The following is a 27,885-nucleotide window of genomic DNA, read 5'->3' on the forward strand; positions in this document are numbered from 1 at the left end:
CATTTCCTGAAAAAGCCTTACCTCACACCCCACACTAGACCAGGTCTTAAGTTGTAAGATACTCTCACACATTTTAATTCTTCCCTGCAGCACTTTCCCCAGGCATCAACTGAGGAAATTGAACTGAGAAGTCAGCTAATTATTTCAACTACAGCTACCCCCTCCATTAGACTATAAACTCGAAACCTGTAGCTGTCTTGATCACTGTACCCCCACTGCCTTGCACTCAATATATGCACTCATCACCTTTTCATGAGTACGAATGAATGGGGAAAACAGCACTTTTTCCCAGTAGAAGGGATCATAAGGAGGCTGTTAATTCACAGCAAAAGAAAAGGACAAACGAGTTATAAGTTCAGTTATGAAAACAGTCTCATGGACCAGAGAAAAATCTTGAGACTTTATTCTAGATCAAAGCAGTTGAATTTAAATATGACTGACTGGTAAGAAACTTAAGGAAACCCTGGTGGCATAGTGGTTAAGTGCTACAGCTGCTAGCCAAAGGGTCGGCAGTTCGAATCCTCCAGGTGCTCCTTGGAAACTCTGTGGGGCGGTTCTACTCTGTCCTGTAAGGTCGCTATGAGTCAGAATCAACTCGACGGCACTGGGATTGGTTTTGTTTGGTTTGGCAAGAAACTTAATACTGATGAAGGATCTATGGTAAAACCTGGGACAGACAGGGAGGAATAGCATAAGAAAAAATGAGAGTTTTACAAAATTAAGTATTTTAAATATAACTTACACCACTAGTGCTTTACTTCTGTGTTCCTGCAGTACAGTGAATTACTTAATATGGCCCTTCTAGTTACAGACTTCGTTTAACTCCCACTACAGGTCTGGGTGAGGCCTATGCAAATGAGGTGCTTATGGCCCACCAAAGGGATTACACAGCTTGCTAATAAGGCAAACAAGACGCACGATACCCTCGTGGGGGTGGGACTATGCAAATAAGGTATATGGAACCCTAACAAGGGGATTAATCAGCTTTGCCATCCCGCTACGTTTAAAATGAGCCATCCCAGAGGCAGGAGGATCTCACCACCACCAAGAAAGAAGAGCCAGGAGTGGAGCATGTCCTTCGGACCTGGAATCCCCGTGCTCAGAAGCTCCTGGACCAGGAGACTGAGAAAGAGCTATATAACATGAAGACAGCAAGAAGCAGTGGCAGAGAAATGGCAGCAGCAGAGGCAGGAGATCAACAGAAACAGTGCATCGTGGAGCAAGAAAGCTACGCTTCAGGTAGGAGGCTTGCTGGTGAAGTAGGGTGCCTCTGGGCACACAGTGGAGCTAGGTTTGCCAACCTACAGAGCTAGGACAGAGTGCCTGCAGACTAAGACTTACTGACAAAGTGGGGTCCCTCTGGGCACTTATCAGCAGAGCTAAAAGAGCATTGTAGCACATGCCCAACAAGTGTAGAGGCCTGGCTGAGGGGCTGAGAGGCCAAGGGGCCACAGAAAAGGCGTGCCTGCGGGCACAACTGAGAAGAGGCTGTTCTGATTGAAGAAAAGTATTCTGAGGGTTCCTAAACCTGAACTGTAACCTGTTACCTTCCTAACTGTGAGTATGGTCTGTGAGTTCTATGTAGCTGCTGCAATGAATTATCAAACCCTGCAGAGAAGTAGAGAGTGCGGTGGAAGGAATGGCTGGTGTCAGAATTCGTAAAAGCGTTGGAGGGTGGAGGCATGTCTGACCTCCGCCTCACAGCAACCAGCCTTTGAGCTGTTGATTTTGATTCTCCTTCCTCCTTATGAAGTTAGGCAGGGAGGTCAGATGCCCCCGTCATGCCATTTTCAGAGGGATCATGCAAAAGAGTTGCTTGTGGCCCACCAAGGAGACTGGATAGCTTGCTAATAATATAAATAAGGTGCATGGCACCCTTCTGGGGGTGGGACCATGCAAATAAGACATATGGAACCCTAATGAGCTTGGTCAGTTTTGCCATCCCACTAGGCTTAAAGGGAGAGAGAGGAGCTGTAACATGGAAGACAGTGAGAGACAGCGGCTCAAGACGGCAAGAACCAGGAGACCAGCACAAGACAGCTGTGATGGGGCTGGCGGGTCCATGGAGCTAAATCCACGATGCCACCAGCAGGGCCTGGTGGCAGAGGGCAACAACAAGCTGTCCTGATAGAGGAACTACATCCTGAGTTCTTACTGTTACTTCCAAGTTGATCCCAATCCCAAGTTGTACCCTGTTATTTCCTGAATAAACCCCATAATAATGAGTACAGTCTGTGAGTTCTGTGTGGTCACTGCAACAAATTATCAAACCTAGTAGAGCAGTGGGGAGTGCTGTTGGAGGGACAGATGGTGTCAGAACTGGTAAAAAGGTTGGAGAGAGGAGGTATGTCTGACCTCCACCTCACAGGAATCAGCCTTGGGCTACTGATCTTGATTCTCCCTCCCCCTCGTGAAGGTAGAGGTGATCAGACACCGCCCCCGCATCACTTTTACAGTTCAAATTTCATTTCAAAAAATCAACAGGTTCTACCCTGGAATAGGAAGAAAGACAAATAAAATATAATCCTTGCCTTCACAAGTACTGCAGTGTAAAGCGGCCATCCAAGGCTCAACAATTGGTCTCTGCTCACCTACAGCAACAGAGAAAGGAGAGTTTGGAATAGGAGGAGGATATGGAATGTGTGGCTAATTGCCTCCATGAACAACTGCCCCTTTGCCATGAGACCAGAACTATATGGTGCCCAACTATCATTATTGAACACTTTGATCAAAGATTCCATAGAAGAATCCTAATCAAAAGCAGGAACATGCAGAACACAATTTCAAACTCTCATAGACTGTAGACTTTCTGGAGCCATGGCGGGTAGATAAACACCTGAAACTACTTCCCTGAGATAACCTTTAAACCTTAAACCAAAAATATCTCCTGCAGTCATCTTAAAACCAACAGCAGTTTGGTTTACCTGGTAAACAACGTCTGCCTTGAGCACTAGCTCTTTTAAGAACTATCTACATGGGATCAAACTAACAGCAGCAACTTAAAAGATTAGATAGGAACCTTAAGTGCCAGTGAGTTTGTTAATTAAGCAGGAACAACTCAGAAAAGGAGGGTTAAGGACAGCTGTACAACTCAAAGAATGTAATCAGTGTCACTAAATTGTACATGTAGAAATTGTTGAATTGGTGTATGTTTTGCTGTGTATATTCTCAACAATAATAACACAAAAAAATAAAATTTAGGAGAAAAAGAAAAGTACTACAGTGTAGGTAGGGAGACCAATATAAATTAGGATACTACACGGCAAAATAAGGTGCTAAAACTAGGAGGAAGCAACATGCTTAGAAGCAGAAAGGAACAAGTGATTAATCCTAACTGAAAGGAACCCTTTACACACTTAGTGAGTATTAACATGCACTGGGGCAAAAAAAGATAAAAAGGGGCAGCCTTCACTTCACTATCTAGCTGGGAGGAGAAAAGCAGAAGATCAGAGAGTGATTTCAAGGTGCTGTAGGGTCTCACCAATGCACTACTAACCCCTAGGGTAAGGGAAGTGACAGGCAGTATGACTCTGAACGCAGCCTCAAGGAATCATGGGAAAAGGGCATGCCAGACTAAAGCACAGCACAGGCAACGGCACAGAAACAGAGCTTTAGAGAAAAATAAATGACCTCTAATGGTCTGTGCACAGGAACAAAGGTAAGGCAGAAGCCATCTGATACCGGCCCCCTGAACACGGATACCATTCTAAAGAAGCAACAGCTCCGACAGCAGAAAAAGGCTGTCAAATGAGATGACAGCTAGCAGAAACTAGCCAAAGGGAGACAAGGTGCCACCATCCCTGAGAAAAAAGCAGCCCTGGTGGCACAGGAGTTAAGAGCTACAGCTGCTAACCAAAAGGTTGGCAGTTCGAATCCACCAGTTGCTCCTTGGGAACTCTAAGGGGCATTTCTACTCTGTCCTAGAGGGTCTCTATAAGTCAGAATCCACTCGACAACAACAGGTTTGGTTTTTTTGTTTCTTTGTTTTTACACTTTAAAAAGACTTAAACCATCTCTCCCTCTCTCTTAAAGTAAAATAATCCAGATAATATCAACTAGCACACTGAAAAAACTAAATAATAGTAAGACCGTTTTGGTACAGAATTAGAGAGTAATTTAAACCTTCCTGAAATGTCCTCTAAAATTCAAAACAAAGCCAAATATAAGCCAGATCTGATATTCTGATATTCTTCTTCTACATTTCTGGATAAGAGAAAATTCCAAAATTCAGTACAAATAACCTAGGGAAATCGTATTTCCACCTAAACTACTGCTAAGAAAATTAACCCACCCCACACCCACACCCATTTATGTTTCAATAAAGTCTAACTGCTCAGTCACCAAGGTAGAAACCCAAATCTAGTAAGCCATAGTTGAAGAAATATGTAATAAAACGTTAAAAAAAAGAAAAAAACTCGTTGCCATCAAGTCATGGCAACCCTATAGGACAGAGTAGAACTGCCCCATAGAGTTTCCAAGGAGCGCCTTGTGGATTCGAACTGCCAATCTTTTGGTTAATAGCCATAGCACTTAAGCACTATACTATACCACCAGGGTTTCCATAAAACATGTTAGCAATGTAAAAAATTAAGGCATAACCACTAATCGGTGTGTTCAAAGCATTCAAGCAGGCATTTGAATATATCTTTTAAAGTGAAAAACATTCTCAAGTAAATTATGAGTTAAACTTGCCTACTATGGGAAAATAAGTCAAGGTGTATAAAACACAGAAAAATAAAACTAGACCCTTTCAGGGATCATTTGGTTTAACCACTATTTTAGGTTTCCTGTAAAAATCCTTCCAAAGATAAAATCACTCCCTGTGACAATTTAAAATTATCACTTTGTGAATACTTGTGTCACGAACTCAGTCATCACAACACTATTGCCCCACACGTCTTCAGTGCACCTCACAGTGGTCACAGCATTGCAGCAAAGGGGAACCTAAGTATCGCTCACTGTGCTTATGAGAAGGAAAATGTTTTTGCCCATAATTGTGCACATACAGTATGACTATGATAATATTTACCAGGGAAAAACAGCTGTATTTTACTTTCAGAAAAAGCTTAATATCAGTTAGACGTTTATTCAGTTCAAAGATGTCCAGTTTCCTAAGCAGACTTACGGCTGAAAAGCAGGAACACCACATTGGGAGTATAATAAGTAAACAGTCTTATCAGTTATCGCTTTGCTCACCTCCTCTAGAATGCATCCTAATCTGAAACAAGAGGAAATAACTGGTCTATAGACACTTCAAAGAATTATTATAATAAATACATGTGATAAAAAATCATAATAACAAGTCCCTCAAATGATTATTATAAAAATATAAAAGATGACAAATAAAAAAAGATACTGTCATGAGTGAGCAAGGATAACTTCATGTTGCTTCTGTGTCAGGGGTTCCCAAAACCACCCAGGTTCAGTGACTCACTGAAATGACTCACAGGACTCGAAATAAAGTCGTACCTATGGCTGTAATTTTTTTACAGAAAAAATACACAAAGTAAAATGAACAAAGGAACAAGGCACCTAGGGAAAGGAAACCAGATGCAAGCTTCTAAGAGTCCTCCTCTCCCAGTGAAGTCAAACATGATACATTTAATCTCTCCGGCAATGAATTGTGCTAACACATGAAAACTCTTGTCTACCAGAGAAGTGCCCAAAGTTTTTATAGGGTTGGTCATGTTGGTCCCGAGACTCCCAGAAGGAAAACAGGTGTCCAGCCTAAGGCACACTGGTTATATAAACAGTTAAGGCCCAGTGAGCCACTTGTACCAGTTAAGGGAAGTTTTACATTGCTGTGGGGAACTGTTTACCAGCTAAGTTTCCAGACACCAACCCAAGGCCAATCTTTCAAGCAGCCCTTTCTAAAGATAGCAGTCTCAGGTCTGTTATGTTAACTCTTTTCTGCATCCGAGTATATTGGAGAAGAATACGAATAAGAGTAAGTTACTATGCCTCATCCGAACTTCACTTGGACTATGTCTTAAATGTAAAAAGTTAGAAGGCAATCTACGAAAGTGGTAACACATAGCTAAGTTACTGATCTCTTGCGATGTGCCTGGCATTAATTATTTTATATGCATGAACTTTAGTTAATGTTTACAGAAATTCCATGAGGGAGTCAGAGGTCATACTCAAAATGCTCAACAATCACTGACACAGGATTGCTTGCTATGCCGCTAGGCATGTATTTCCTGACACCAGCGCTGGAGGCAGGTAGCATTATTATCTCCATTCTAGAAAAGAAGAAATAAGCAGAGAGACTCCAAAGACACACAGCTACTATGTGGCAGAGGGGGCTTTAATTTAGCCTGGTTCCAGAGCCCTGGCTCTTATGCAATCTATACTGCCTTTCAATATACAAAATACTCGTATGGTCCTAGGATGTAAATGGATCTCTTACACACACAGTAAAAGCCATAAAGAAAAACAGTATTATATTTAATTATATCAAAATGTAAAACTTATGCATGGTAAAAAGCAAAGTTAAAACAAAAGCCACTGGCTAAGGGAACCATTTTGCAACATATTTAACAAGAATTAAATTCAAATCACATAAGGAATATTCCATATCAATAAACACATAAACAACCCAACAGAAAAAAATGCCTGTGGGAACAGGTAATTCACATAAAAGAAAACCGAATGGCCAGTAAATACATGAAGAAACTATAAAATTCACCAATAATGATGTAAATGCAAATTAAGACATACCATTTCACTATCACCAGACTGGCTAAAATTTTAAAGTCAGACAATACCAAGTGCAGTGAAGACGTAGGGAAACAGAAATCTTCATTCACTGCTGGGAAGTACATATTGGTAGAAACATATTAGGAAGAACTATGGCAGTATCTGCTAAAGTTGAAGGTATGTACCACATATTTATGCAAATAACACATGCCTTATGCAATTTTTTTGCCAGTCACACAACATTCCCACTGTGCGTTACTTTCATTACGTGAGGTATGTGTAGGTGGACGACTTATGTGGGTATGTTACGTCATCTATTTGTGAAAAAAACATGGTATATCTATGATCCAGTAATGCTCCTCCTAAGTTTATACACTAGAGAAGCTCTGAGATATATGATCAAGGGGACATGATTAAGAATGTTCGTTGCTGCCCTGTCTCTATATTATTAGTGAGAAACGAACCCAAATGTCCATCAGCAAGGGAACATTTTGATCAAAGATTCCACAGAAGATCTGGTATATTCCAAAGAAAACTTGATATACTCCAAACAAAGCCTGATATATTCAAATGATGAAATATTATACAGTAATAAAAATGAAAGAACTAGATCTATAATAAAAATACACATGTATCACAAAAACACACTACTTACTGAAGAAAAAGTTGCAGAACAAAATATCAATTATATAAATTGTAAAATATACACATGAAACAATATTATATATTGTTGATGGATACATAACGATGTATGTAACTATATACATACATACAACATGGTGACAAAGGTTAAAAAAAATAAAGGTGGCCTACACACAGACCTTAGAATTCATTGTTTTACAGTAAAGCAACATTAAAAGTTACAGACAGCAAGAAACTCACTGTTGTATTTACTATTAGGGTGTTGTTGAAGACATTATTCACTACATAATAAAGCCTTCTCTTTGTCAGAATCCATGCATATATGAGATTAAAAAAATTATAATAAAGGGTGAAAATCAATGATCTAGCTTCTGTGTTCTTTTCCTTGGAAAAGGAGATGAAAATAAAATGCAAAGAAAGTAGAAGGAAGGAAATAAGGATATGAACCAAAGTCAGTATAACAGAAAACAGGCAAATAATACAGAAAAATCAACAAAGTTGGCTCTTGAAATGAAGAAATAGAGAAAACACAAATTATACTATCAGAAATGAAAAAGGGGACATCACTACAAGAACAAAGATGCTAAAAAGAAGATAATCTTGAACAACTTTCACCAACAAACGACAAATTAGATGAAGCGGACAAATTCTTTAAAAAACCAACACAAGAAGGAATACACATACCGTATTTTTACACAACTAACACGTACCTTCAATGTTTATTTGCCAACCACGCCCTCCCACCATGAGGCACTTTTGTAAGCACCACTGTGCTAATTATTTTTTTCCTGTTGCTATTAAAAAAAAAAAAAAAAAAAAAAACCAGCATAGTGCACTAACAAAAATACCTCACAGAGGGAGGGAGCAGTTGGCAAACAAATGTAGAAGGTTCACATTATCTGCATAAAAAATACAGTATACATCAAAATGAGCTAATATCTATTTTAAAAATTAAATCTGTTATTAAAATCCTTCCCAGAGAGAAAATTCCAGGTCCAGAAGGTTTCAGTAATGAATTCCTTTAAATATGTAATGAAAAAGTAAAATCAACTGTCACAAACTCTTTCAAAGAGCAGAAAAACAGGGAGGACTTCTCAGCTCATTTATGAGCTAGCATACCTTCCTACCAAAATTGGAAAATTACAGGGCTTTCTTGGTCATGAACGGAAATGCAGAAAAAACTAATTAGTAGATCAAATCTAACAAGAATTTAAAGGACAGTACATCACACCAAGTGAATTTATACTGAGAATGGAAAGGCTAATGAAAATCAAGCAATGTAATCTATCACACTAATAGAAAAAGTAAAAAAAAATCATATGACCATCTCAACACAGGAGAGAGCATTTGGTAAAAATTAATACTCGTTCACAACTAAAAATCAGTGAACTAAATAAAAGAGAACTTTCTTAATCTGATAAAAGGTATCTATAAACACATACAAAGAAACTTCAATGGTGAACCATTAAAGCTTTCCCTCTGAAATTCTGTCACCATTTCAATTCAACATTATGCTACACGCTGGAAGTCCTAGGCAGTGTATTTTGGGGGGCTGGGGAGGGGGGAGACTTCACAAATGTTATGACCGTGTAGGAATTCCAAAAGTATACATAGGCAAATTGTTAAAACTAATAAGTGAATTCAGCTAGGTCAATGGCAAAAAAGGTCAATGTACAAAAATCAAGTATATTTGTCTACATAGCAACAAAAAATTATACTGCAGCAAAATCAAATACATAGAAATAAACATGTCTAAAATTTTTACCAAAAAAGTAGCAAAACATTAGCAACAAATATTTTCATCACAAATGGGTGCTGGACTTTCTCAAATGCCTTTTCTGCATCAATTGATAAGATCATGTGGTTCTTGTCTTTTGTTTTATTTATGCGGTGGATTACATTAATTGTTTCTCTAATGTTGAACCACCCCTGCATACCTGGTATGAATCCCACTTGGTCATGGTGATTGATTTTTTTGATATGTTGTTGAATCCTACTGGCTAGAATTTTGTTGAGGATTGTTGTGTGATATTGGTCTGTAATTTTTTTGTGTGGTGTCTTTACCTGGTTTAAGTATCAGGGTTATGCTGGCTTCACAGAATGAGTTTGGGAGTATTTCATCCTCTTCTGTGCTCTGAAACACCTTTAGCAGTCGTGGTGATAACCTGTCTCTGAAAGTCTGGTAGAGTTCTCCAGTGAAGCTGTCAGAGCCAGAGCTTTTTTTTTGTTTTGGGGAGTTTTTTAATTACCTTTTCAATCTCTTCTTTTGTTACAGGTTTATTTAGTTGTTCTACCTCTGTTTGTGTTAGTTTAGGTTGGTAATGTGCTTCTAGAAATTTGTCTATTTCCTCTAGGCTTGCCAATTAGTTAGAGTACAATTTTGCATAGTATTCTGTTATGATTCTTTTAATTTCAGTTGGGTCTGTTGTGGTATCGGCCGTCTCATCTCTTCTTTGGGTTATTTGCTTCCTCTCCTGTTTTTCTTTTGTCAGTTTGGCCAGTGGTTTATCGATTTTGTTGATGTTTTCCAAAACCAGCTTTTGGTATTGTTAACTCTTTCAACTGTTTTTCTATTCTTTATTTTATTTACTTCTGCTCTAATTTTTACTATTTGCTTTCTTTTGGTGCCCGAGGGCTTCTTTTGCTGCTCTCTATTTGTTTGAGTTGTAGGGTTAATGTTTCGATTCTGACCCTTTCTTCTTTTTCGACGTGTGCATTTATTGCTATAAATTGACCTGTGAGCACTGCTTCTGTGTCCCAAAGGTTCTGGTAGGATGTGTTTTCATTCTAATTTTATTCTCTTAATTTCTTTATTCAGTCCTTGATTTCTTCTATGATCCAGCAGTTTTTGAGCAAAATGTGGTTCGGTTTCCATGTGTTTGGTTTTCTTTTCCCTTGCTTTTTCTGTTATTGATCTCTACGTTTATGGCTTTATGGTCAGAAAAGATGCTTTGTAATATTTTGATGTTTTGAATTCTGTTAAGGCTCGCTTTGCGGCCTAATATGTGGTCTGTTCTGGAGAATGTTCCATGTGCATTAGAAAAGAATGTACACTTGACTGCTGTTGGGTGGAGTGTTCTGTATATGTCTACGAGATCAAATTGGTTGACTGTGGCATAATTATTAACAGGTATGAGTTTATTGCTGTCATCTTGATGTATTTTCTTTCTGTGTTGCTGAGTTTATTTGTTCCACTTAATTTTCTGTGCTGAGTCGTTTTTCTTTATGTATTTTCTTTTCATCCTTTTCATTGTTGTTGATATTGTATTTGCTGAATCTTTATGTTTTTCTGCTTTTTTATTTTGACATGTGGGACTGTTAGTTTCCATTGTGGCTAACTTAATATTTACCTCCATTTTTCTAAGTTTAAACTAATCTTTCATTTCTTTATATTGACTTGATTTCCTCGTATAAAAGATCTATGACTACATTATTTAGACCTTCTTTTCTGTTTTCGTGTTTTTATCTTTTACATATTGATGTCTGTTTCCCTAACTGCAGTGTTTCAGCTTTGATTTATTTTTGTGACTTCCCTATCTGGGTTGATATCTGGTTATTCAGTCCTGTGTTCTAGTCTTGGGTGGTTACTGATTATCTAACCAGAGGGCTCCTTTTAGTATTTCTTATAATTTTGGTTTGGTTTTTACAAATTCCCTAAACTTCTATTTATCTGGAAAATACCCTAATTTCGCCATCATATCTGAGAGACGGTTTTGCTGAATACATAATTCCTGGCTGGCAATTTTTTTCCTTCAAGGCTTTTATACATGTCATCTCATTGCCTTCTTGCCTGCATGGTTTCTGCTGAGTCTTCCAAGCTTAGTCTTATTGACTCTCCTTTGCAGATGACTTTTTGTTTATCCCGTCACCCTTAAAATTCTCTTTATCTTTGGCTTTCAGAAGTTTGATTATAATGTCTTGGTGACTTTCTTTTGGCATCTACCTTGTGTGGAGTTCGATGAGCTTCCTGGAGAGGTATCTTCCCATCTTTCAGGATACCAGGGAAGTTTTCTGTCGATAAATCTTCAACAATTCTCTCTGTATTTTCTGTTATTTCCACCCCCGCCCCCACCGCCCACCATTCTGGTACTCCAATTATTCTTGGACCCCTGTTGCGGGTGGCCAGGTGGAGTGGATGGAGCCACCAGTCCTCAGACCCCTGATGTGGGTAGGTGAGGACCCTGCTTAACGGGCAGGGTGGTGTCAAATGTCATGAACCTGCCACTCTCCCTTTAGCTGATACAGTTGAAAATAGGCTTCAGGTATGTACTCTTTTGTACCGTGCTAATGAGGGCCTATGCTGTTGAAATGGGCCCACACAGGTCTATGCAGGGATGAAATGCATTCAAAGGTCATGGGCCCCTTATACCTGTGCCTAGGCAAAGGGGTTGTGCCTTCCCTGAGCTTTCAGCTTAGGGGAGCTGGCAGGTTATTTTTTCCTGTTTGTTAATTTGTTCCCTCTCCAAAGCTGGGAGAATGGCTCAGGATGCACCATGGGTCCTACTTCTCGCCAGGGTATGGAGCAATTGCTGAAGCCACACTGGAACCCAGTGCAGAGCGGGGTGGGGGCGGGGGGCAAGGGGAGGTAGATGGGAAAGAGGTTCTTCCCAAAGGAGGTGTTTTTCTGATCCGCGCAGTAGGTTAAATACACGTACTTATTTTTTGCCGACTGGGTGTTGCTTCCGTAGACGTGATCAGAATCTCTGCCTCTTGGTCTCTCCTGTTGTGCAAAACTCATCCTGAGCACCACTGCTTGCTTCACCATGCAAACCAACCAACCCAGCCTGCAGCATGGCGGGGCCGGCCAGGTCAGGTCTGGCAACTCCTCGTTGCTTCCAAACTGTCTCCCTACCGCCACCCCTCAGTCCAATTCCTCAACTTTGCCTTTGATGTTCAGTGATCCTAGACCGTCATATACAATCGATTCACTTGTTTTTTGTAATAAAAGGGACCACAGAAGCACCTGACTACTCTGCCGTCTTGGCCCTGCCTTGGCAACAAACATTTTTAAACTCTCAGTAGAGAGATATACATCATTAATGGACTAGAAGACTCAATATTGTAAATACGTCAATTCTCCCCAAACTGATCTATAAAGTCAATGCAACGTCAATCAAAATCCCTGTAAGTTCTTTGGAGAAACTAATAACCTCGTTTTAATATTTAAGTGGAAACGCAAAAGGTTAAGAATGAGGGCAATCTTGGAAAAGAAAAAAGCTGGAAGACTTACGTTACTGGACATCAAAACTTATTTTAAAGCTAAGTAATTAAAACAGTGAAGTACTGCCACAAAGATAAACAGACTAATGGAACCAAAGAGAGTCAAGAAATATATACACATTACTGATAATGACAAAGATGTTTTATCCAAAACAGAAAAAAAATTAATCTTGACCTCTACCTTATACCATACACAAAAATAATTCCCAGATAAAACGTAGACCTAAATGTGAAAGGTAAAAAAAATACAGCTTTTAGAAAAAAACACTGGAGCATACCTTCATGACTTTGGGGTAGGCAAAGATTTCAAAACATTGCTAACAATAAAGAAAAAACTGGTAAATGGAACTACATTAAACTGGGAACTTTCCACCAAAGGCACTACTGAAAGAGATTTAAAAAGCAACTCAGAGCAGACAGATCAAGTACAGATTTACGTAGGTGTGTGTGCATAAAGGCTTCATATCCAAACAACGCAAAGAATTCTTGCAAATCAGCAAGAAAAATACAGACAGCCTGATAGAAGGCACTTCACAAAAGGGAATATCCTAATGGCCGATAACCTGCAAAAGCCCTCTTTAAAGTGTTAAAAGGTAAAGACTTCGCTTTGAGGACTAATGTAGGCCTGATCCGAGCCATGATATTTTCAATTGCCTCATATGCATGCAAAAGCCGACAATGAATAAGGAAGAATGACAAAGAGCTAATGTCTCTGAATTATGGTGTTGGTGAAGAATGCTGCCAGAGGAACAAACAAATCTGTCCTGGGAGAATTACAACCAGAGCGTTCCTTAGAAACTAAGATGGCGAGACTTTGTCTCACGCAGTTTGGACATGTTATCAGGAGGAACCAGTCCAAAGAGAAGAACTTCAGGCTTGGTAAAGTAGAGGGTCAGCAAAAAAGAGGAAGAACTTCAATAAGATGGACTGACACAGAGGTGACAACGGTGGGTTCAAGCACAGCAACAATTGTGAAGATGACGCAGCAGTGTTTTATTCTGCTGCTATGAGTTGGAACCAACTCAAGGGCGCTTAACAGCAAAAACAATATGCAGATGTGAAGCCGCCCTACTTGAGCAGTTATCAGGAAACACAAAACAGAATTCCAAAGCAATGCTACTATGATCCCACAAGAATAGCAAAACCACAAAAGACAGACAACACCAGTGTTTGCAAGAAAGTGGAATTTCTGGAATATTCATTTACTGCCAATGGGAACGCAAACACTTTGGAAAACGGTTTGATAGTATCTAAACTTATACATAAGCATGCTCTATCACTCAGATAGGTAAAACTAATGTATAGTCACAGAAGTCAGAAAAGTGGATACGTCTCGGGGGGGTGGCGTTAGAGAACGATGAAAAGGAACAGGAGGGGAATGTTCTAGGATGATGGAAATATTCTATATGTTAATCGGGATGACTATTATGTGAATATATACATTTGTCAAAATACAATGAGCTGTACACAGAAGATTTGTACATTTTATTGTACGTAAATTATACCACAACAAAATACTGTTAGCATTTAAGTAACAGTCTAGTTTCTAGACCAGTGTTATGTAAAGCAGTCAGTCTACAAATTGTTTGCTAGGGTCCAAGACAAGATAAAGAACTTGCATCTGAATGTAAATCAACACACTGCTTCCTTCAAAGAGAAAGTCTTGCTATAAAAGCGGTATTAGCTGAACTAAACACTGGGTTAAACTCAACCGTATCAGTAGCTGACGGAGAGTCTAGTGAAAGCGCCTTACCTCGATCTGGACTGGAATGAGCAGTACTCTAGAGAAACACCACAGAGGTGGCTACGCTAGGGGAAGGAAAGGACTTTGGTGGGAGGAGACAGGGACCAAGAAAAATGAGAACATGCTAAAGTTCATGGGTTAAGTTAAGAGGTATTAATTAAAAATACTTTGGGGGAAAAAAAGGACAAAGAAACATTAAAAAACCAAGGCAATTTAAATAAAAAATAATAACATGACAGAAGAAAGTACATCGATAAATACAAAACATAAATAGACTAAACTCACTGGTTAAAGGGCACAGTATCAGATTATTTCAACTAACTAGTTATTTATTATCAAAAAGGTCTGCTTCCGTAAGGATTATAGCCTAGAAACCCCTGTGGGGCAATTCTACTCTGTCACATGGGATCACCATGAATTAGGATCAATTTGACAGGCACCTAACAACCTAATAACATTTTGTCAGTAATTACAACAGCAGTGTGTGAACTGAAGATGGTGAACCCCTGCAGTGTCATGTCCTAAGTGGCTTACTGCTGCCATCTACTGAACACAGTGTTCATTACCACTTTGAGCAGCTTAATCTCATGAAAAAAGTCCTGATAAGCACATAAATCCCTAAACTGTAATCATTTCTGAACCTCCTTTAGCTAATGAGACAAAGATGGCTCTCTAAATTAAATGTGCGTCCTGCTCTACGTTTGTGCAACTTTAATTAAATACCTACTGGTAACAATGTTTATTTTTTCAAGTCATAGGTTTTTCTGAGTGTAAAAAATTACACTGACTAAAATCCATATGAAATTTAATATACCCACAAAGACTATCAATTTCCCATACAACCACTGGAATATCACATTTTATATACTAGGTAACAATGGGTCAGTCTCAACACATCATTTTGCTCATATGGCATTTTGTGCACATTACTTGCAATGTTTCCTAAAACATAAAGTCCCCAAAACAGTTCTAGCCAGCATCTCAAATAAACCACTAATATTTTATATTGTCTTTTCTTTAATGTTACCTCATTCAACTTCACTGACTTCATTTATCTTTTTCTTTTTAAAAATTTAAATTTCCATAAGAAAAACATGTACATCAAGAATTCCCCATCAACAAACGAATGGATAAACAAATTATGGTACACAGACACAATGGACTACCACACAATGATAAAGAACAATGAGGAATCTGCGAAACATCTCACAACATGGATGAATCTGGAGGGCATTAGAGTGAAATAAGCCAATCACAAAAGGACAAATCCTGTATGAGACCACTGTTGTAAAAACTCAAGAAAAGGTTTACACACAGAAAAAAAAACCTTGGATGGTTACTAGAATGGGAAAGGATAAGGAGGAGAAATCACTAACTAGGTAGCAGTCAAGTGTTAACTTTGATGAAGGGAAAGACAGCGCACCATACAGGGGGAGGCAGCACAACATGACCAAGGCAAGGTCATAGAAGCTTCAGAGACACATCCAAACACCTTGAGGGGCTCAGGGCTGAGGACCATGGTCTGGGGAGACATCGTCAATTGACATAACATAGTTCATAAAGAAAATGTTCTACATCCTGCTTTGGTGAATACCATCTAGAGTCTTAAAAGTTTGCAAGCAGCCATCTAAAATATATCTGTCGGTCCCATCACATTCGGAAAGGAGAATGAAGAAAACCAGGCTCAAGAAAAATGTAAGTCCAAAGGACTAATGGACCACAGCCTCCACTAGCCTGAGTCCCTAACTAGGTGGTGCCTGGCTACTAGAGATCACAATAGAGGGTCCCAGACAGAGTGGGAGAAAATGTAGAACATTCAAATTCACACACACACAAAAAAAAGACTTACTGGTCTCACAGAGACTGGAGGAACCCCCAAGACTATGACCCCTGGACACCCTGCTAATTCAGAACTGAAGCCACTCCCAAAGTCCACCTTTCAGCCAAAGGTTAGACAGGCCTATAAAACAAACAGTAACATGTGAGGAATGTGCTTCTTCATTCAATCAAGTATACAAGACCAAATGAAAACGCCTGCCCAAAAGCAAAGACGAGAAAACAGGAAGGGACAGGAAAACTAGATGAAGGGACACAGAAAACCAGGGGTAGAAAGGGAAAGGGGAAGAGTACTGACACATTGCAGGGACTGCAACCAATGTCACAAAACAATTTGTGTGTGAATTTTTGAATGAAAAGCTAATCGGCAGTATAAACTTTCACCTAAAACACATTAAGATTTTAAACACACACAGAAAAAGAATGATAGCTAATGAATTGATAGCTTGGGCTAATCTGTTGCAAAGGACCTCTCTGAAGAGTTAAAAAGCAAAGATGTCATTTCAAGAACTAAGGTTCACCTGACCCAAGCTATGGTATTTTCAAATGCCTCATATGCTTGCAAAAGCTGAACAAAGAATAACAGAGACCAAAGAAGAACTGATGTGTTCAATTATGGTGTTGGTGAAGAATACTGAATATACCATGTGCTGCCAGAAGAACAAACAAATGTGTCCTGGAAGAAGTGTAGCCAGAGTGCTCCTTAGAAGTCCCGCAGAATGCTCCTTCAATTCACGTACTTTGGACATGTTATCAGGAGAGGCCAGTCCCTGGAGATGGACACAAGGACATCATGCTTGGTAACATAGAGAGTCAGGAAAGAGAAGACCCTCAACAAGACAGACTGACACAGTGGCTGCAATGATGAGCTGAAGCATAGCAACAACTGTGAAGATGGCACAGGACCAGGCAGTGTTTCATTCTGTTGTACACAGGGTTGCTACGAATCAGAACCAACTCAACAGCACCTAACAATAACAACAACAGTAATATCATCATGAAAGAACTTTGTAAACAAAAGTTGTCTATCAGGATACTTGTCCAGAGTGATTAAAAAATGAGCAATTTCTAAAAATCCGGAAAACGCAACCATGCCTCTAGTGAAAAAACAGCGTATTTTTTCAGAACGCATTTCAAGTAAACTATTTCAGAAGACAATTGATGCCAGACTGAAAATACATGGTAAAAATGATTATCTCCAAATTAATTTTATATGTTTAACACAATGCCAATCAAAATCCAAACAATTTTTTTTGGTGTATGTTTATGACAGGAGAATTTGACAAAATAATTCTAAAGTTCACTACATAAAAAAGCAATGTTTTTCACAATTACCTAGCTTGGCATTTAGGTTTGCAATAGCAAACTGCTCTTTAAAACGACAATGCCATGGTTTAATGAATAAAATGGAAAAATCTAAGAACTCCTGAGGTCTCTCCTCTGTCAACTACAAGTACATAAAAAACAAGTATAGTATGAGTATAAAGGGACACTCCGGCTATCCCAGTCTCAGCTTTAGGAAAGATAAGTGATACTCCAGGAACTAGTTAAGAAACAGAACTTCAAACTCATTGCCACTCAATTCTTGCCTGAAAGATGTACAATCCAGTCATTAATTAGCAGCACACAAAACCAGACAATAGAGCTTTGTACCTGGACTGCACTATATAGGCACTCTACAGAGTGCTCTATCCACTAGATGTCAGTAGTACCTCTCAAAGGTTGACCACCCTCTTAGTCATCTAGTGCTGCTATAAGAGAAATGCCACAAGTGGATGGCTTTAGCAAAGAGAATTTTACTCTCTCACAGTTGAGGAGGCTAGAAGTCCAATTTAAGGTCCCAGCTCCAGGGGAAGGCTTTCTTTCTCTGTCGGTTCCGGAGGAAGGTCCTTGTCATCAATCTTTCCCTGGTCTAGGGGCTTTTCAGTGCGGGGGCCCTGGATCCAAAAGACACACGCTCCTGGTTCTGCTTTCTAGGTGCTATCAGGTCCCCCGTCTCTCTGTTCACTTCTCGCTTTTCTATCTCAAAACAGATTGATTCAAAATACAACCTAATGTTACAGATTGAGTCCTGCTTCATTAACATGACTGTGGCTAATCCCACCTCATTAATATCAGAGGGGTAGGATTTATAACACATCAGATGACAAAATCGTGGGCAATCACACAGTACTGAGAATCACGGCCAGCCAAGTTGACACACATTTTTTGGTGACAAAATTCAATCCATAACAACAACTAAAAACGTCTCCAGACATTACCCTCCTTCCCCCCACTTTGGGACCCAATAGCCTAGCCTAATCTGACCAATATAGTATGTATATATGCATGTATCATATGAGTCAGAATCAACTTGATGACAATGAGTTTGGTTTCTTTTTAATTATATATATATGTGTGTGTAAGAGTATATTTAAGCAAAGTCTACATGCTTTATTATGTACAGCTGCGGTTAGGTACCATCGAGTCAATTTAGATTCACACCTTATGTGACAGAGAAGAACTGCTCCATGGGGTTTCCTAGGCTGTAATTTTTATAGGAGCTGATCACCAGGTCTTTTTTATGTGGAACAGCTGGTAGGTTCGAACTGCCAACCTTTCAGTTAGCAGCCAAGCACTTAACTGCTGTGCCACCAGGGCTCCTTTATTATGTACCAGGGTCATATATTTTGTGCACCCGTAACAAATAACACAGGACACATCTAAATAAAATGGAAGGCATATACAGAGTTACTGCACCAAAAAGAGCTGGTCGACATTCAACCATTTCAGGAGGTAATATATGATCAAGAATCGATGGTACCTGTCATGGATTGAATTGTGTCCCCAAAAAACATGTGTATCAATTTGGCTAGGCCATGATTCCCAGTATTATGTGACTGTCCATCGTTTTGTCATTTGATATGATTTTCCTACGTGCTTTAAATTCTATCACTATGATGTTAATGAGACAGATTAGTGGCAGTTACGCTGATGAGACCTACAAGATTAGACAGTGTTTTAAAGCCAAACTCTTTTGAGATATAAAAGAGAGAAGTGAGCAGAGAGATGGGGGACCTCATGTCACCAAGAAAACAGCGCCAAGAGCAGAGCGCATCCTTTGACCCCTGGGCTACTGAGTGGAGAAACTCCTAGTCTAGGGGAAAACTGATGATAAGAACCTTCCTCCAGAGCCTCCAAAGAAAGCCTTCTCCTGGAGCCGATGCCCTGATTTTGGACTTCTAGCCTACTACACTGTGAGAGAATAAACTTGTTTGTTAAAGCCATCCACCTGTGGTATTTCCATTATGGCAGCACTAGATGACTACAACAGTACAGAAGGAAGAAATCCAAACTGCACTGAAGGCATTGGAAAAAAAAACAAGGCTCCAGGAATTGACAGAATGAATACAAATTTAGATTCTTCAACAAATGGATACAACGCTGAAAGCGTTCACTCATCTATGCCAAGAAATTTGGAAGACAGCTGCCTGGCCAACCAACTAGAAGAGATCCCTATTTGTGCCTTTTTTTTTAGTTATCTAGTGTTGCTATAACAGACATACCACAAGTGGATGGCTTTAAAAAACAGAAATTTGTTTCCTCACAGTTTAGGAGGCTAGAAGTCTGAATTCAAGGTGCTGGCTCTAGGGGAAGGCTTTCTCTCTACCTTGGCTCTGGAGGAAGGTCCTTGTCTCTTTGAGCTTCTGCTGCTAAGTGATCTCTCTTCCCCCATCTCTGCTTGTAGTTTGCTTGTTTAATCTCTTTATATCTCAAAAGAGACTGACTCAAGATACACTCTACACTAATCCTGCCTCATTAACATAACAAACAGAACCCATTCCCAAATGGCATTATAACCACACACACAGAGGTTAGGATTTATAACACATATATTTGGGGGACACAATTCAATCCATGACAGTGCCCATTCCAAAGAAAGGTGATCCAACAATGTGGAAATTATCAAGCAGTATCATTAATATCAGCAAGGAAATTTTTGCTGAAGGTAATTAAAAACATCTGCAGCCACACATCAACAAAGAACTGCCAGAAATTCAAGCCGGATTCAAAAGTGGACGTGGAATGAGGATATCACTGCTGATGTCAGGTGGATCTTGGATGAAAGCAGAGAACACCAGAAAGATGTTTACTTGTGTTTTACTGACTATGCAAAGGCCTTGACTGTGTGGATCATAACAAATTACGGATAACATTGCAAAGATTGGGAATTCCAGTACCCTTCACTGTGATCATGCAGAACCTGTACAGAGACCAAGAGGCAACCTTTTGAACAGAACAAGGAATACCGTGGGGTTTAAAGTCAGGAAAGGTGAGTGTCAGGATTGTATCCTTTCACAATACTTACTCAATCTCTATGTTGAGCAAATAATCCAAGAAGCTGGACTATACAAAGAAGAATGGGGCATCAGGATTGGAGGGAAACTCATTAACAACCGCGATATGCAGATGACACAATCTTCCTTGCTGGAAGTAAAGAGGACTTGAAGCACTTACTGATAAAGGTCAAAGACTACAGTATGGATTACACCTCAACATAAAGAAAACAAAAAATCCTCACACTGGACCAATAAGCAGCATCATGATAAATGGAGAAAATACTGAAGTTGTCAAGGATTTCATTTTACTAGGATCAACAACACCCATGAAAGAAGTAGTCAAGAAGTCAAATGACATATTGCATTGGGCAAATCTGATACAAAAAACCTCTGCAAAATCTTAAAAAGCAAAGATGTCGCTTTGATGACAAAAGTGCACCTGACCCAAGCCATCGCATTTTCAATAGCCTCATATGCACGCAAAAGCTGGACAATAACAAAGGAAGCCCAAAAAAGAAACTGATATATTTGAACTTAGGTGCTGGTGAAGAACACTGAATATACCATAGACTTTGTAAAATGGAAAGAGGACTGGTGGCACTGTAGTTAAAGCACCTGACTGCTAACCAAAAGGTCGGCAGTTCAAACCTTCCAGCCACTCCACGGGAGAATGATGTGCCAGTCCGCTTCTGTAACCCTACGGAGCGGGTCTACTCTATCCTACAGGGTGGCTATGAGCTGGAATTGACTCAACAGCAGTGGGTTTGGGTTTTTTGGTTTTCGTGTAAAATGGTAGCAGTAGCAACAGAACCTGTCTAACTTCAGGTGGAATGATGAGAATCAAGATCAGCACAAAGCTTATTCCTATGAGGTGGAGGTCAGACATACCTTCACTCTCCAACCTTTTTACCAATTCTAATATCAGCCATCTCCCTACAGCACTCTACTTTTCTCCTGGGTTTGATAATCCATTTCAATGGCCACACAGGACTCCCAGATCATACTTACAGTTAAGTGGTTTATTAAGGAAGTAACTCAAGATTGGGATCAAGAAGCAGGTAGGCAAAATCTGGAAGGCTCTCGGAAGAGCACGTCCCTCCCTTCTTCCGTGTAGGACAGCTCTCTCAGCTCCTCTTAGCCGTGCAAGCAAGCAGGCCCTTTTCTCTGCCTTGTATGCCCCGTCTCAGCTGTGCTGGCCTCCTCTCAGCCCCCTGAAGACAGGCTTCCTCTCCGCCTCCTCAGAACAGGCTTTTCCTCAGTCACCTCAGGATAGGCCTCCTCTTAGTCCCCTGAGGACAGACCCTGTGCCTGTGGCAATGCTGACTGACCCAGCTCATAGACACTGTAGCAATTTTGTTTAGCTCCCTTTTAGGTGCATTCCTAGGAACAGGTTTCTGCCGTCAGAACCAACTCTATGACAGGCTCCCTTCCAGTCCTGTAGCTGCTGGCTCTGCTGCAGTCTCTTCCAGCCCTCTCACCATCTTCAGCATTACAGCCTTTGACCTGTGTTACAGCTTTTTAGAAGGTTCTTTTCCTCCTCTCTCTCTCTGCTTCTTCTTTCTTCATGCCTTTATCTCCCTTTCCTGATTCTTTCTTTCTTCTTTCTGTCTGTCAACCTCTGTGGGGCTGGCTGCATATATAAGCAAACTCCTGGTCAATTTCAAGGCATGGCCCTACCACCAGGGCCATGAACTGACCAATCCCTTCTCATTAAGTACAGATACTTCATTTGCATAGTAGGCTATGGTCACTTCATTTGCATATCGACCAATCCCTGCACAGTGTGTAAAACAGACCAATCACAGGGCAGGTTGCAGTGCGAGGCCAGAGAAAAAGTACCAAACTACAACTTGTTTATAGCTTACCCAGGAAGTGTCAACCAACCTGGACAAAAGTAACAAACCCTCTGGGGTAGAAAACTAGGACAATGGTAACTCCTTAGGGCTTGGGAAAATCTCTGAAGCTGTTTTTCCAAAGAACCAAGGCAAAAGGCCACATGAAGGAACTCATTTCACTACAGACTGCCTGAAGAATGAATAAATCTGTCTCGGAGGAAGTACAGCCAGAATGTTCCTTAGAAGCAAGGATGGTGAGATTTCATCTTGCTTACTGTGGACACGAGCACTGGTGGTGCAGTGGTTAAGAGCTCGGCTGATAACCAAAAGGTCAGCAGTTCAAATCCACCAGCCGCTCCCTGGAAACCCTATGGGGCAGTTCTACTCTGTCCGATAGGGCAGTTCTACTCTGTCCTATAGGGTCGCTATAAGTTGGAATTGACTTGACGGCAACAGGTTTGGCTTTTTTTGGTAATCCCTGGAGAAAGTCATTGTGATTGTTAAGGTTGTGTATCAACTTGGCTAGGCCATAATTCTCAGTGGTCTGCCAGTTATGATATAGTTTGGCAGTCATATAATGATGTGATCACCTCCATGATGGGATCTGCCGTGAGAACTAATCAGTTGAAAGGATGTTTCCTTAGGGATGTGGCCTGCATCCAATATAGGTGAACTTTCTGGAAGGCTCGCGGACTTTTATTTGCTCTGGGTTCTCCAGCTGGCTCCTATTCGTCTGACCTCCAGTTCTTGGGACTTGACCCAGCAGCTAACCTGCTGCCTTGCCTGCCAATCTTGGGATTTGTCAGTCTCCACAGCCTATGAGCCAGTGGCCTGATGTCTGACCTGCCAATCTTGGGTTCACCAGCTCCTGCAGCATGTGAATCAGAAGGCTTCAGCCTGACCCATGGACTTGAGACTTTTCAGCCTCTACAACCGTGTGAGCCATTTCTTTGACATAAATCTCTCTCTCTATGTGTGTATGTGTATGTATTTATGCACTTTACTGGTTTTGCTTCTCTAGAGAATCCAGCCTAAGACAGACATCATGCTTGATAAAGTAAAGGGTCAACGAGAAAATGGAAGACCTTCAATGAGGTGGACTGACAACAGTGGCTGCAACAATGAGCTCAAACATACCTACTACTGTGAGGATGATGCATAATCAGGCAACATTTTGTTCTATTATACATAGGGTCACAAGGAGTTGGAAATGACTCAATGACACCTAACAGCTGACTAATGTGAATTTCCATTTCTCAGATTAGAAAAGTTAATTCATAAACTAAAAAAAATTTAATCACTATCACAAGTCTATTATAAAGTAAACAAAATATTATAAAAGGGTATATAAATCCATACATACTATGCTGTTCAACTCAGAAGACTCATAGCTCCCAACTGGATGCACATTTCCAATGGGCTCCAAGCCCTCTTCGTCCCACATGTATGTTCCATCAGAGCTATCAGATGGAGAGAGTTCAAAGGAAGAACCAGCTCTATAATCTGTATCTGGTGAAATCAAGTTATTTCCAGGTGTATGCTTTGTACAGTCATTGTCTTCAATTGATTTAAAAAAGAGAGAGAAAGAGAAGGCAGTTATTAATTCACAAAAATATCATTTCTCTGGTTCTAAAAATATAAGTTCTAATAATTTGATCTATTATAGCAAAAAGGTTGGCAAAAAATTCTTAACTGTAGCATTTTCTAAATTCTAATAAAAAATTAAAAATCAAGATGCAAAATCTCAAAGATAACCTACTGAAAGATTTTCCAGTAGATATAAAGAAAATTCATTTAACCATCTTTCACTTCTAAAATATTCCTAGAAAAATAGTCTCATATTCTTTTAATATTTCCCAATTATTTACTTTTAACGTGGTAACACCCCTCCTCTGTAACTATAAAACCAAAACCAAAAACAAAACCAAACCCATTGCCATCTAGTTGATTGACCCATTAATTATAAAGACTATTAGATAAGAAATCTAACTCCTCCTTTAAAAAATATAAATTTCCTGGGATAAAAAAAATTCATTATATTGGACATAACCTACACAATCTCATTTATCCTCTGTTATAGCTTTGCTCTTAGCATATAGCGACAATCTACTACCCTAAAAGAAGAGATGGTTGTATGGAATGCCACTGGTGGGGCAAAGTGGGGGAAAAAAAAATAATTTTGAAGCACTATGTACACTAAATAGAAGTAACCCTGTACATGACAGCCAAGAAGAGGTGAGGAAAGGCTTGTTAGGCGAAGCGTGTTGTTACTGATATCATTATTGTTATGACAACAAAAGTTACTGAGCAAGAAGATAAATGTTGCCCTATTTCAATTTTATTTAGATCCATCCCTCCTTCTAACAGTCATTTAATATGGACTGTGAAATTGATAGTGCCTTGGTATTTATCAGAAGATAATCCTAAATATAAATTCAGTTATAAAAAATTCTAGAAGAAAACAAACTTAAATATTAATATTTACCAGCCACACTTATAGCTATCCATTCATCAGTTTTATGGAAAGATTTTTCATTTTCCTTGGGGGAATCAAATATATCCTTTGGCGGTACATTTTCATGCTTTTCTTCCTTGAGAGAAATTTCCTCTGGAGTTATCTGAGTTCTGTTAGAGTCTTCAATATCTATAAAATCATCACTAAAGTCTTCACTTAAATCATTCTTATCAGAAGATGACAAAGAAGACAAAGAAATATCATCCACATCATCACTCAGATATCTAATTTTAGCATCAGTCTTTATGGTCTGGTCATTTCCTGTTCTATAACCATCATTTTTAATTAGTTCTTGCTCCTTATTAGCAGCTCTGTCATTAGCCAAAACTGTAGCATGTTCCTCTATACACTTGTCAGCAGGTGCATTTTTATTACCATCAACTGTGATACTCCCAGCAAATGGAGGTCTATTGGATTTCAGCAAAGAGGGATGCATCATCCTATAACCCAAAGTGGAAGTCATACTGGGTCCATTGGGTAAAACCACCTTCTTTCCACCAGCTGGATAAGGCCGATTAAATCCATACCCTAAATGTTCATTCCCATTGAGTACTTCCGACTGCCGGGAATTTCTTGTTAGCATACTTGACCTCAGAGGCACTCTAATGTGGAGCTGTTGGTTCTGATAAGGCTTAGTAAGATCTCCAGCTCTGTTGAAGGAACGTGATCTGGTTATAGATGAAGGTGGAAGGAATGAACTCTGAATGGAATGTGAAAAACTTTGTGACCTCACCATTTTTTCACAAGTAACAGACTTAATATTGTCTGGGGATTGTGCTAAGCTTTCTCCAGAGCTACTTCTGGTGGCACAGGAATTTGCTCTAGGCCTTTGCATGTTACCAGCTGAGCGACTTCCATAAAATCCATTCAACTGTGATTTGGGGGCACTGACTGAAGAATACGAAGTCCTTCCTAATAATGTACCTTTGGTGAATTTACCCAAATTAGATGGTCCAGACAAAGATTTCTGGTTTAACTCCTCTGTAGATGACACAAACACAGTGGATGGCTTTGTCACCTTTGAGGTAAGTACAGAGACACTTTTCAAACCTCCTTTTATCCTACTTTTATCAAACATTCCTTGAATAGGGGCATGTTTTTCAGGATCAATTAATCTATCACATGAATTTCGAGTATTGTTAGGTTCTCCAGCACTCTGTTCACTGAGTTGGTATTGGTTTGCCTTCCTCCAATTAAATGAATGGGACAAGAGACAATCTGAGCCATTATTTTTTATGTAACTTTTGACATTACCACCCTTGGAAACTCCTAGTAAGCTAGCAGGTGTCCCATTTGGCATCGGCTGCAGTGTGCTTCTTACGGATTTTGTTCCATACTTCGGCAACTTTGAACCCAAAAATGTCTTGATTGGTGTTTTTTCTTCCATGAGCTATAAAGTGCATTTGTCCTTAAAGATTGACAGACTCTGAGGAGGAAAAAAAAAAGTAGAGTCAGCATTCCTAAATAAGCACACTTACAAAGATCATTACATAACATGAATACATATAATACTTATATAATTAGATGCAGCAAAGCCCAAACACTACTACTGATTCCTACAGGATTCTTAGATATTGAAGGCATTTATTAAATTAATAACATTACACTAGAATAAAGAACATTTTTTATAAACTTGGGTTACAGACGATGACATCCAAGTCCAGAAAAAATAAAATCAGACTATCCAATTTGACTGTAATAATAAATAAATAACTGTCACCGAAGGCACAACAATCTATTCACCTGGAGCAACTGAGGAAGAAGGGAAGTCTGGAATAGGAGGAGGATAGGGATCCCTCTATGAACAACTGCCTCCTTTGCTACCATTACTGAACATTGTGACCAAAGATCCCACAGCAGAATCCTGATCAAAACAGGGAAAATGCAGAACACAACTTCAAATTCTCATGGACTCTAGGCTTTCTGGAGCCATGGAGGTTGGATGAACACCTGAAGGTACTGCCTTGAGACAATATTTAAACCTTAAACCAAAAATATCCCCTGAAGTCATCTTAAAACCAACAATAGTTTAGCTTAACTAATAAAAAAATGTCTGCCTTGAGCATTATACTCTTTTAAGAACTATCTATATGGGATCAAATTGACAAAAGCAACTTGAAAGGTTAGATATGAACCTTAGGGCCAGTGAGTTTATGTCAATGACAGAGGAACAACTCAAAAGGAGCGTGAGAATGGTTGCACAACTGAAAGAATGTAATCAATGTCACTAAATTGTATGTGTAGAAACTGTTGAACTGGCATACATTTTGCTGTGTATATCTGCCACAACAACAAAATAAGTAAAATTTAGAAAAAAAATCAGTACTTCTACAGTACATCTTCTAATTTCTAATTATTTTTCCCCTTTGGGTAATAGTCTCTCCTTTAAAGTTAAGAAGATATGATCTCATTTTCTCAAAAAGTACACATGATCTTATAAAAACTAGAATACATTTAAAAATCTTAATTATTAAAGCCACAGGAAAGATGTGGTAGGAATAGAATAGCAACAAAAGAAAAAAATTCTTCTTAAGGGTAGGGATATCAACAGTCATTTTAAGCAACCATCTTAAAAGAATTTGCACCTACTAACATAAACAGACACTACAGTTATTGTCAGGATGGGAGTTCTAATAATTTAATAAACAAAGTTGATTAGTCTATTAATTTCAAGTTCTCAAATTTACTTTAAAAGTAATACAAACTGCAAACACAAAATATGTTCAACGCACAAACACAAAGAGCATAAAACTAGAAACAACCAGTGTCTCCCCTTTGAGTAGCTATTTAATTAATTACAACATACCATGTGGTGAGATTACAAAAATACACTAGAAATATAAAACGTCTGACCTAACAATAAGTCAAATATAGTACGGTCACTACATGCTCACTGCAATTACAGTTGCCACTGAGTTGATTCCGACTCACGGTGACGCTACGTGTGCCAGAGTAGAACTGTGCTCCACAGGGTTTTTAATGGCTGATTTTTCAGAAATAAATAGGCAGGCCTTTCTTCTGAGGTACCTATGAGTGGACTCAAATCTCCAACCTTTCCATTTGCAACTGAGGGTA

General features: G+C 39.4%; 1 protein-coding gene across 9 annotated transcripts in view; it reads right to left on the minus strand.

The window, feature by feature from the left end:
* Window positions 1-27,885, minus strand: part of CCSER2 (coiled-coil serine rich protein 2) — a 245,528-nt gene that overhangs the window by 169,665 nt on the left and 47,978 nt on the right. For all 9 annotated transcript variants that reach the window (XM_064290312.1, XM_064290313.1, XM_064290309.1 and 6 more), the window contains exons 2-3: window positions 24,781-26,236; window positions 23,659-23,852 (exon numbers count right to left, since the gene is read on the minus strand). In XM_064290312.1, the coding sequence (XP_064146382.1) occupies window positions 23,659-23,852; window positions 24,781-26,197 (1,611 nt within the window). In that variant the 5' untranslated portion in view covers window positions 26,198-26,236. The remainder of the gene's footprint in view (window positions 1-23,658; window positions 23,853-24,780; window positions 26,237-27,885) is intronic.

This window comes from Loxodonta africana, chromosome 8 (assembly GCF_030014295.1).
Source record: "Loxodonta africana isolate mLoxAfr1 chromosome 8, mLoxAfr1.hap2, whole genome shotgun sequence".
NCBI classification, from domain to species: domain Eukaryota; kingdom Metazoa; phylum Chordata; class Mammalia; order Proboscidea; family Elephantidae; genus Loxodonta; species Loxodonta africana.